Genomic DNA, 11,812 nt, shown 5'->3' on the forward strand with positions numbered 1-11,812 from the left:
CCTGCACCAGGGCACACAGCTTAGCCAGTGGAGTGCAAGCTGTATTTTTTAGCCCCCACTTGCTCTTTAGGTTGAATGTCATTGTATAGTGAACAACCTGCACAACCATATGTTGCAGTTCTGACCTTCAGGCCATAGAAGGGGTTGGAAGCTAATGACCATTGCAGAAAGAGGGTACAAGTTCTCTTCCTAGTAGTCCATGAAATCAGCTCTCCACAAGCCTTAAGGTGGTCAAGTACCCTTCTTCATCTCCTCCCTCTCTGCCCATATGTGCCCCGCCTCCCATTCATTCACACAGAGGCTGACATCAGAATACCCTGGGTGTGAGGGGATACATCAGACCTTGTCTGTTCCCCTGGAATGCTGACAGAGGTTGGGACATGACAGAGCAGCAGAAAGCAGAAGTGGGAGGGCGTGATTTTCCAGGTTTCCCCTGATACATAATGAATACTAAATTATGATGTTCCACACCAGAGCAGACCACGTCCAGAGCAAGAACGACTTCCTGAACAAGGTTTGAGGCAGGGAAGGGAAAATGATGGGAAGGGGAATTTAATCCTCACTGTGTGGCCCAAACACGTGGCTCCCTATAAAGATTCTCACCACCCCTTTAGGTAGACACTTCCTTTGTGAAACTGAGGGGAAGAAAAAGGCAGACATTTCCTGTTCTCTGGAGGTGGGTGGGGTGGAGTAATGGGCAGGATCTCTCCCAAAGTTCACTGGGCATTTACACACACTCCCACAGAGAGCCTCCACAGCCACCAGAGGAGCCGCCGCCTAAAAGCACCACTTTTCAGCCTAAAAGCCAAGACCAAGCCTGACCTGCGGTGATCTGGTGAGAGCTCTGCCCCCTTTGTGCTTTGGTTCTCTTCTCTATAAGGTGAGGAGTATGCATGGGCTGAATTTTAAGTTTCCTCATAGGTCTGCCACACTATGGTTCACACCTCTCGGGGGTTCTATGCACTCCCCGTGAGGTCGTCACCGACCAGAAATGGCTTACTCTCACCTCTACTCCAGGATCCTGCGTGCCAAAGACCAACCTCCCTTTTCACAACCTTGCTTAGAGTCTGCCTCCATAGAGCTCTAAGACGATAAACAGCAGCTGGGCTCCAGCTGCGAGCTGAGGTCCTGTGGCCTTGAGACTCGGGAACAAAGACTGAGCTGGGGAAGGGACTTTTCCTGAATGTAAGGGGAGGGGAGCCCTGGGGCTATTTATGCTTTTACCTCTCTGTTGAGCGGTTGTTTCTCTCCTTCCAACAGATCTGGGGGAGGGGGAGGGAGGGAAGGGGTGTCCTGTCTTTTCTTCTGAGGCTGATGACTTCACCTCCTTTCCCTTCCTCTTCCTCTGGTTAGGGTCTCTATCTACCCCTTCCCCATCTGCTCCAGGGTCTGAAATCTCCATCCCTCTCGGTCTCTTTATTCTCCTTGAGATTGGGGTCTTTATACCCCTCCCTCTTCCTAAGCCTCGCCTACTTATTCCTTTTTAGGCCTGGCCTCCTAGCCCTGGGTGGAAGGGTCTGCATTTTTCTTCTCCTTTCTCTTCTTAAGGCCACATCTCCCTCCCCCCACCCTTTCCAGCTCCCCCTCCCTCCGCCCCGAGGCATTGTGGGAGGAAACAAGATGTGGGGCGAGAGCGGCGCGGGGAGAAGCCCGCAGTGCGGGGCCGGGCGGGCGCAGCCAATGGGGAGCGCGGACGGCGGCGCGCGCGGCGGGGGGGCGTGGGCGGGGCGCTATTTCTGTGGGGGCCGCGCGTCGGCCGTGCTCAGCGGCAGAGCGGAGCGGAGCTGCGAGGCGCGAGCAAGGATAAGGCGGCGGGCCGGCGGGCGCGAGGCGGAGAGCGGGTGGCCGGGGAAGCTCGAAGGGCGGACGGCGGCGGCGAGCGATCGGCCCAGGGCCGCGGGAGCCGGAGACCGCGGCGGCGGCGGCAGCTGCTGCTGCTGCTGGAGGAGCCGAGGGGACACCGCCCCTGCCCGCGCCCGTGCCGAGCCCATCGCTGCTCCCCTGAGGCCCCGCGCGGACTAGCCTCCGTGAAGGTGAGCGGTGGGTGGGGGAGTCCCCGGGGCGGCGGCCCGCGGCGGTCGCGTGCAGCCCCACGCGCGAGGCCCAGCCCCGAGCTGGCCTAGGCGTGACGCCCTCGGGGCTCCTCCTTCCCGGAGCTGCGCCACCCCGTGCCCTCGCGACCCTCGGGCGCGGCCGGAGGCCCGGGGCTGCGGAGGTGCGGCTCCCCGCCTCCTTCCCGTCCCCTCCCCTCCCGGGAGTCTCCCGGCGCTGCGTGGAGGCCTCTGGTGTTTGGGGCCGAGGGAGAGGGGGTGGAGAGGGCTCGGGTGTGACGCGGCGCCTCCTGCCGCCTCCTGCCGCCGCCACACTCCGGGGCGTCCTTCCTGCGGCGAGGACGCCCAGTCACTCCGGCGCTGCTCCAGGCCGGGCGGGGGAGGGCGGCTGACCGGCCGGGGCGGAGGTGGCGGGGAGGATGCTTTCTCATGCCCCAGGTGTTGGCCTTCGGGGGCCGCAGCGCTCCGGAGGAGGTCATGGTGGAGGGATAAGTCCCCTTGGAGATTTCAGGGGGGGAAATGTCAGCGTTCGGGGAGGGGGCTCAGGGGAGGGTGGTCCGGGGCTTTCTGAGACTTGGCCTTTTATGACACAAAACTGGGGATAGCGGATAGGGAGCTGTCCTGGAGTGCCTTCTTCGCTTTTCCTAGGAGCCCCTGGCTTTCGACCGATGCAGCTGGCCTGGGGCCCTCCGTTCGTCTTTCTGAACGGAGGCCCAGGTCCCTTGCTTGTTTTCCCAGGAGGGAGGTGCGTATGCCGGGCACCTCCGTGTCCTTTTCTCACTGGCACCTTGGACACGGCAGGTTGGGGCTAGGCCTCACCCCTCAGACGCCTGGGGGGCCGGGGGTGAAGAATCGTAGCATTGTAGTCACAAGACCAACGTTATGTAACCGCAGGCGCTCTCCTACTAGAGAGTAAAGTGGCTTTTAATTACTGTGACAGAGTTGTTCCTTTGGGGATGAGGCCGGTGGAGCAGGTGAGGTTGCTGGGAAAACCAGTGCCAATTTCACGCTTTAACTTCACAGTGTCTTACCAGGCCCCACCCCCACCCTTGCGTTTGTAAACAGTGCCCCCTTCTGAGTGGTAACCTGGAATAGGCCATCAGGTGACACTAGTTTTCTTCAAATAGTCAGTCTTATAATACTCAGAACATTCTTTCTCTGTAGTTATATATCTGCTCAAACTCATTGAAGTTGCCCCATTTATCTTCTTTCAACCATGGGTTTTTAGAATGAAGGTATTGCTTTGTCCAAGGTCATGTAGCTAGTCAGGCATTGAACAAGGTTCTCCTAACCTTTTCCTCAGCACCTGGTGATGCTCAGGTACTTCTTGGGGTGTGGGGTCGGATTTTTCTGGTCCACTAACTTTCCTCTGCCAGTCTCTGCTGAAATAGAGCCAGCCCTGCTTAGTTTGAGGTGCCTTGGGTGCGGTCAAGGACTGTGTGGTTGGCAGCTGGCATATATGCTTTCTTTGCATTGGGTACAGGCTAAAGGAGTAATCGTGAGTTCTGCTTTCCCTTTTAGTCCACCCAGCACACAGGCTATTGTGGGCGCAGAGATCAAGGTGGCCTCGAACGGTACCAGGGATCTCTCCTTGAGCAGGCAGGCCTCCTGTGTAGCCTTAATATCAGACAGGGCTGGAATGACGACATCTTTTGTCTGCTGGGCCGGGTGACAGAGTCCTCTTTTGGGGATGGGGGTTGGGGGAATCATTGTGATGGGACTGTGGTCAAGGACAGAGGATTGGGTTTTGCAGCTCATCTCCTTGGTTCTTGAGCAAAGCACTCACCTGCTATAGACTGCCAGTCAGGTTCTGACCAGCCTTCTGGGGATTCCTGTCATCCCAGGAACGGACCATGCAAAGTCTACCCCAAAATTCTGGTCGCTATAGGATGAATGCCAAGGGTTAGATAGCAGGGATATGAAATGGGGCTGTTAAAATAACAATTCCTCACTTTTTGTTATCTCTCTCACTGCCAGGCATTGACAACCTTTTTCTGTGGAAGGCCAGATAGAAAATATTTTAGGCTTTGCAGGCCATGCATTGTCTTGGAATTACTCAACTCTGCCATATTTGCCTGTTCTATAAAACTTTATTTACAGAAACAGGTGGTGGGCTGAATCTGGCCCACAGACCCCAGTGTAGACTGTCCTTGTTCGCAGATGCTTTCATATAACCTTAATTAATCCTTGTAACAACCCCAGATGGAGAGTTACTCTCATTGCTAAAGTGGAAATATCGGATGCAGGAAGGGTGAGTGGCTTTCCAAGACTACAAGATACAGGAGTTCATAGTCAGGACCAGAAGTCAGGCCTACTGATTCCTAGTTCATCTTCTTTCCACTGTGTTACCAATGATGCAGTAATGGTCATTAAATCAAGGACTTACTGTGTTCAGGTGTTAATGCCACCTGGTTTGCCCTCAGTAACCCTGAAGGACTCCATTTCAAGATGATGATATGAAAGCACAAAGGTTAAGTAACTTGCCCAAGGACACAGCTAGTAGGTGATATATTATAATATCTGGGCAATTGATACTATTTAAGATACCAGAAATAGATGGAAAAAGCCTTATTTTATAAATGCTAAAAATCAATGGCTTCTTAGGTCTTTTCCTATCCACCTTGTATTTCCCAGGTTTGGGGACCAGGTCTTTCCTAAAAGCTCAGGACCTCCCTCTTCTTATAATGCCTCATGTCTGTGTTTTCTGTTGTCTTCTGTTCTCCCACTGAGGCTCCGTACTCAGCTGCTGATGTGCATTGCTTAGAGCATGGGTTATCAGCTTCACCTCTCTGCTTCTTCTGCAGTGTCACGATGTCTGACCGGAAGGCAGTGATCAAGAACGCAGACATGTCTGAGGACATGCAACAGGATGCCGTTGACTGCGCCACGCAGGCTATGGAGAAGTACAACATAGAGAAGGACATTGCTGCCTATATCAAGAAGGTGCGCCAAGAGAACTGTGGCTATTGGCTAGGGGTAGGGGTAGACATCTAAGCTGTTCCCCAAGGGGATCTGAACTGGGAACTTAGGAAAGCAGGTATATCCCATGCAAACAAAACCCAGAAGCTTACAAAGCAGACAAATTAGAGAGGGATTCTTGCCAAAGCATTCACCTTAGGAGTTCTTTTTTTTTCTTTTTTTTTTCCTTTTCTTTTGTTTTTTTTAAAGATTTTATTTATTTATTTATTTGACACAGAGACAGACACAGACATCGAGAGAGGGAACACAAGCAGGGGGAGTGGGAGAGGGAGAAGCAGGCCTCCTGCCGAGCAGGGAGCCCGATGTGGGGCTCGATCACAGGATCCTGGGATCATGACCTGAGCCAAAGGCAAACACTTAATGACTGAGCCACCCAGGCGTCCCTACCTTAGGAGTTTTTTTTTAATTTTTTTTTTTAAGATTTTATTTATTTATTTGCCAGAGATTACAAGTAGGCAGAGAGGCGGGCAGAGAGAGAGAAGAGGAAGCAGGCTCTCCCTGCTGAGCAGAGAGCCCAATGTGGGACTCTATCCAAGGACCCTGGGATTATGACCTGAGCTGAAGGCAGAGACTTTAACCCACTGAGCCACACAGGTGCCTCACCTTAAGAGTTCTTTATAGGAGCTCTGCTGAGGTGTGCTTATGTGTGTGTGTCTGTGTGTGTGTTTATAGATAATTTTGTGACTACAGGGCATTGGGGAGAGAAGCTTAGGATCAAATGTAACTGGTTGAAATCAGAACTATTCAAAATGTAAATCGAGGATAATTGAACAGATAATACAAGATCATACACAAGTTTTTCAAGGAACTGCATCATTTAAATGGGATATCCCTGTAATAATCTCTATCCTATAGGAAGTTTCTTCTTTTTTTTACCCCCTCTTAAGGACTCGGGGCACCTGGGCACTCAGTGGGTTAAGTCTCTGCCTTCGGCTCAGATCATGATCCCAGGGTCCTGGGATGGAGCTCCGGTGTCAGGCTGTGTGCTCAGTGGGGAGCCTGCTTCCTCCTCTCTCTGCCTGCCTCTCTGTCTCCTTGTCATTGCTGTCAAATAAATAAAATCTTTAAAAAAAAAAAAAGGACTCAGGTACTGTATCCTCTCCTTTTCCCCACCTTCTTAAGAATGGGATGGGCTTGAATATGTAATTTGCCAAAAATAGATAAGCAATATTGGGGTAATAGGTTTAGTCCCTGAAAAATTCCTGAGTGAATGGGTGAATTAAATCTGGTTACCTAACACAGGAAGCAGCTGAGCTAGAAGTGAGAAGTGATACCCAGGGGCCTCTGATTCCCAGGCAGGATCCATGTCTGCTAGTGGCATAGTCCTAGTCTTTGATGTTTTCAGCTGTAGTATCCCAAAAGGGATGCCTAAGTGTAGATTTGTTCTGGTTCATAGAGGTGAGGTAGGGCATCCTGAAGTTTTATAGACTTCTGCTTTCCTACTTAGGTGGGGTGGAATGAAAAGAGGAAACTCTGGAGTACTGAGAGACTCTCCGTATAAGGAGCCCCAGTGGGTGAGGAGCCAGCTGGGGGTGCTGGCTCCTTGCTAAGTGATCGCCTTAGGTGTCCTGTGCAGGGAGAGGATCCAGAATCATGGACTCTGAGTCAGGAGAATCCTTAGGTTAAGTCTGGTCTAGCTTTTTTGTTTTGCTGATAGGGAAAATGAGACCCAGAGAAGTGGCTATGGTTCTCCTGTGTTACAGTGTCTTGAGAGTCAGCATTAGGGCTGGATTTGATGAGCCCTCCCCTTTCTACTGTTCACTAATACCTCTTGGAGTCCCTTGGTGTAAGGGACAGTGAGGAGGCAAAGAGGTTTTTTTGTTAGTTGTTTTTTGTTTTTAATTTTTTAAAAATATTTTTATTTTATTTATTTGACAGATAGAGATCACAAGTAGGCAGAGAGTCAGGCAGAGAGAGAGGAGGAAGTAGGCTCCTGGTGGAGCAGAGAGCCTGATGCGGGGCTCAATCCCAGGACCCCGGGACCATGACCTGAGCTGAAGGCAGAGACTTTAACCCACTGAGCCAACTGGGCACCCCGGCAAAGAGGTTTTATGCTGAGCACCTGAGGGGGCAATCCTAGGTTGGCAGCTTTGCTGGGTCCATGGTAGAGGTCTGTTGGATGGCAGGGTGCATCTACTGAGCCATCTGTTTCCTCCTGGATCTATGGAGTGACAGGGAACTGTCTGTCTGATTAGGTCAGAAGGATTTCCTAGGTTGCTTTGATGCTGAACTTGTGCTGCTAAGAGAAGTAAGGGAATTGCCTTGATCTCATGGTCGATGTCCTTGTTCTGCTACTTAAAGCCCACACAGTACCTGGCACAACAGGAGTGCCTTTAATGTTGACTTACAAATAACTGCTTCGTGGTGCTCCTGATGTTTGGCTCTGGTGTCTTGGTTCTTGGCATTTGGAAATGCTGGTTTAGTAATGTGGGAGGCAGCAGTTGGCAAGTCAGGGAGGCTTGCTCCTCCCTGCTTTCTTCATACTTTGAGACACTGGAGTGGTCTCTTACACCCTGGGCTTCCTTAGTCCTTTGGTAAAGAATCACAGGGTGGACCATGGAGTAGGGTGGCTAGGAGGAGGAGGAGAGATGATCAGAGTATAAAGTGCTAGAGAGAAATAATGGAGTTTGCGGTGTTCCATTATTAATGAAGGAAAGAGTGTCCTAGACAGCCTTAACCTGAGCTCCTGAGGTTTGGGGAGTTGAGGCCATGGCCTTAGGGTGGGGAGGCGGGGGTGATTACTAAATCACATTCCTATTCTGACTTCTCGTCTTCCAGCTATCCTAATCACCTTTCTTCTCTCCCTTTTATTTATTTATTTTTTTTTAGGAATTTGACAAGAAATATAACCCTACCTGGCATTGTATCGTGGGCCGAAATTTTGGCAGCTATGTTACACACGAGACAAAGCACTTCATCTATTTTTACTTGGGTCAAGTTGCAATCCTCCTCTTCAAGTCAGGCTAGGTGGCCGCAGTGAAGGTGTCAGTGGCGGCGGCAGCGATGGCAAGCAGGCGGCGTTGCTGGGACTGTTTTGCACTGGGGCCAGCATCAGGAAGTCCTCTCCAATGGCTGTGCTACTGCATGGACTGTATACTCGATTTCATGTGTATGTCGCAGTAAACAAAACCAAACTTCTTTCTGTTTAGTTGCCTGGGGAAGAAGGCTGCTTTATGTTTATTTTCAGACTTTAAAATTTTTTCTTTGTATTGCACTAGGAAATCTCTCCCACCCCTCCCTCTTCTCTTTCTCTCCCTACATAAAATTTTCAAAAAGCCCTCAACAAAGCCTGTAAAACTAGGAGGGCTGGGGGAGAGCAGGCGGTTTCTGGAGGCAGAACTCAAATTGTGCAGCCATCTCCTCGTGGTGGTGGGTGCTTCTTTGGGATGGCCGGGGAGGCTGCAGGGGACAGCGTAAGGATTGGCAGGGAGAGGGGGATAGGAAGGAGGCTAGGGGGATTGATCTAGTACCAGGGAGAATATTCCACTGAACTGTGATTCCACGGCTTGGGGCACAGGGTGGGGTGGGGGGTGGATTCTTTGAGGGGCCCTGAGACGTGTTTGTCTGTGGTGTGTGGGAGTAGGGAGCAGACTTATCTTGCTGTCTTTGTCAGAAGAGTTTCTAAGTAAGGGCTGTGTCTTTGTGGATTACCTTCTTTTATTCTTCCTGCCTGAGCTCATGCTAGGAGGATGTTGGGGGTAGGATTAGCTTGATTTTTTTTCTTCGATTCATTCTTCTCTCCTCCTGTCTGCTCCCTGCTTAGCCCTCAGTTTTCTCATTCCTCTGGAGTTCTCTTAGAGCAGCCCCTGTTAGTTGGCTGGCAAGGGAATTTCTGGTGACTGTAGTTCCTTAGTTGTCTTAGCAATCAAACCAAATCAATGTCTCCCTTGATTCTCCTCTGTGTATATGTGTGTGTATGTGTATGTGTGTATCTTGGTTTGGGGTAGAGGGGAGGGAGGGGCAGGACAGTGTGGAATCTCTAAGGCGTATGGTTAGATAGGTGGCACGATTAGTTCTGATTGGGCCTTTATGTTAAAAACCTCTGGGGGTGTCTGTTTAGGGGGTGAAGGCAGTTGTCAACCCCCATAGGCCATCTGGCCCAGACATTGCTTGCCCTATGGCTGTCTGTTCCCCAGAAGGCTTTGGGAAGATAGCGCACGAGGAGATGGCTGTGATGCCATCTGCCCTGGAACTGGTTCATAGTGGAGAGGAAAAGTGACTTGTGGGTGTTTGCAGCCCTTATGGGAGGTGGGGATGGAAGTGATAAAGGGCTGTAAGGACCTTTGGGGGAACTTTGGAGGGGATTAGTCTTGCAGTGGTGAAGCCAGGTATCAGGAGATGGAGCAGGGCTGCTAGAGGGAGGAGATTCCAAGGAAAGTGCAGGGGGAGGTCTTGTCTATTGATCAAACGGGGGTGGGGGGGAGGTCATTGCTGACCGAGCTGCTGATTCTTGTAAATCGCATTTAAAACTCTCATGTGTAGGGTTGGCACTGTGGGAGGGGGGTGGTTGGGATCCAGCTCATTCTTTTTTTTTCCCCCCACAAGTCCATCCTTGGGGCTGGTGGGGAGGCAGGAGAATTCCCCCTCCCCAAGCCTTTAGTGTGTGCCGAGCTTTCTTTTTGTTGCTGATGGGGGAGGGTGGGTGCTGACCAGGGGTGGTTAGTGAGTTCCCTATCAAACCCTTCGGTGGGCACAAGATTGAGTGCTTGACTTTAGGTTTTATTTTTTTATGAATGTCAAAATCTGTGTTTCCCCCTGCCTTCCCAGACTTGTGTGGCCAGTTGGAAATGTCTGGTTTGTGTCATCTCCCTCATTTCTGGAGCAGGGGCTGAGACCCCACCACATCTCCTATGCTCTGCATCCATGCCTCTTTTGGACATTAAAGGTCGATTGATGCACTTCTGAGCTGTTTGGGTTTTTTGAGAGTGAGAGGGGGGACAAAAGGGCTACCCTGGTGACTGTGGTGCCACACATGGGTGGGGGTAGAGGGTATCTAGGGTGGAGTAGGATGGGGGCTGAAGAGATAAGATCAGACAAAGAGAGACTGATTGCCCTGAATCAGATTTTAGTTGTAGGGTCTAGTCTGAGGCCCCTTTACTGGGGAGAAAATTAACCAGCAGTAGTCACAGTCTTTCTAGGTCTTTGTTGGATATGGCCAGGTGAGCCACATTTGGGGTCTTTGATATAATACATGTTGCCTTCCCTGTTTCCAGCCCCAGGTCCAGATGGCAGTTTTCCAGCTGCTGTCTTGGACCTGGAGGATCTTTGCTGCTTAGAACCTTTGGTCAAGCCCTCCTATGGCCAAGAACCTGTAGCCCTCTTAACTCCTCCTCCTGTGCTTCCCCAAGGCCTGGACACTATCAGCCAAGACCTGCTCTAGCCACTTAGAAATGGAAAAGTGGGGGATCTTTAGAAGGATGGAAGCACTCTTGATGGAACCTGAGTGATTATTCTGACTCCTGTGTTATTCTGGCTGTCCCACTTGGGGATTCCTGCACCCACACACCTGAAGAGGTGGGCAATACTTCAGAGAGGATCTGCCCATCCCTGATGCCAAGCAGTTGTTGGAATCCTTATGGAAGTGTCTGGGAACAGGGTTGCTTTATACACCTTTCCATTGCCACTTACTCAAAGATACCTGAGTTTTTGCGTACTTGAGCCTAGGATGCTGTCACACAGAGCAAGATAAATTCTGTGCTCCCATGGCATACATATTCTAATCAGGTAGAGCACACCTACACACTGATAAGCTTTTTCCAATAATGATAAATGTACAGTCAAGGAAATAACTGGGCAACGAGTTGTTGGTTGTTGGAGGTAGGTAGACTGAATTCCTTCAGGTGGGAAGTTGGGCTGGATCTTGGAAAGGGTTCTGCCTCTGGTGCAGTGAGGTCCTAAGGGACTCTAGAACCCCCAAATTCTGTTCTTGCCTTTCCTGGTATGAATAATTTGATAGAGGTGGAGCATTGAGGGGTGGGAGTGAGGCCACGGTCCACGTTTTGTCTGTGAAGGGGATCTCTAGGGCTTAAACTCTGCTTTTTGCCCTGGTGAGAGAAGCCATCCAGCTGGTATCCGTGGACAACATATCCAGGTAGGTACACTGCTCTTCTGGAAGGCTAATCCCACAAGGCTTTGTGGGGAGGATGGGTTCCAGAAGGGGCTGTAGAAGGCAGATGGACATTGTATTGAGGAATGCAGCTGCTGTCAGAACTGGGGCCAGGGAAAGAGTGGGATTGTCCATAGCCTACCTCTCTTTTATCCTCTTCAATCTTCTGGGGCCTTTGGCTAAACAGAACTGAAAGGCAGTTGGCAAGGCTGACCCAGGCATGCAATCTGGAGGGAACGGAGCAGGAAAGAGAAGACAATAAATCCAAGGGGAGTAAACCAAACCAGCATGGTAGGGAGTTGTCTCTGCCGTGTCTCCAGAATTCTAGTGGTCCCGTAGCCTAGACCTAAGGTGTGGCTGTCCCCTAGACTGTCCCCTCACTTCCTTCATGTCTTTACTCAGACATTGTGTTAGCAGAGGGGCCTTCTGACCTCCTGTATGAGGTCGTACCTCCTTACCACCACTACTAACCTTACCCAGTGTAGTTCAGTACAGAACTTGTCAAAGCTAGTGCTTGACATGTTTGCTATTGTTGGTCTCCCACAATCAGAATATAAACTGTGGCAGGGCCATTTTCTCTTCTCTTTGCTGCCTGTCTTCACACAGAATAGCACTTGCCCTCTAGCTTGATAGATGTTGGGTTGGTCAAATGAAAAAAGAAGAGTGTAAGCGAGCA

The 11,812-nt window shown here is 50.9% G+C and overlaps 1 protein-coding gene across 3 annotated transcripts; it reads left to right on the forward strand.

Annotated features, from left to right (window-relative positions):
• Positions 1–729: 729 nt before the first annotated feature.
• On the forward strand, positions 730–9,928 carry DYNLL2 (dynein light chain LC8-type 2). 3 transcript variants are annotated; one of them, XM_059380758.1, is made up of 3 exons: positions 730–835; positions 4,856–4,994; positions 7,860–9,928. In XM_059380758.1, exons 2-3 carry the CDS (start codon positions 4,863–4,865, stop codon positions 7,995–7,997), a joined length of 270 nt encoding a protein of 89 aa, XP_059236741.1. In that variant the 5' UTR covers positions 730–835; positions 4,856–4,862; the 3' UTR covers positions 7,998–9,928. The 3 variants fall into 3 exon arrangements, with proteins under 3 accessions (XP_059236741.1, XP_059236742.1, XP_059236740.1); XM_059380759.1 differs by lacking the exon at positions 730–835 and adding an exon at positions 857–880; XM_059380757.1 differs by lacking the exon at positions 730–835 and adding an exon at positions 1,942–2,033.
• Positions 9,929–11,812: the final 1,884 nt, after the last annotated feature.

This window comes from Mustela nigripes, chromosome 16, assembly GCF_022355385.1.
Source record: "Mustela nigripes isolate SB6536 chromosome 16, MUSNIG.SB6536, whole genome shotgun sequence".
NCBI lineage: Eukaryota > Metazoa > Chordata > Mammalia > Carnivora > Mustelidae > Mustela > Mustela nigripes.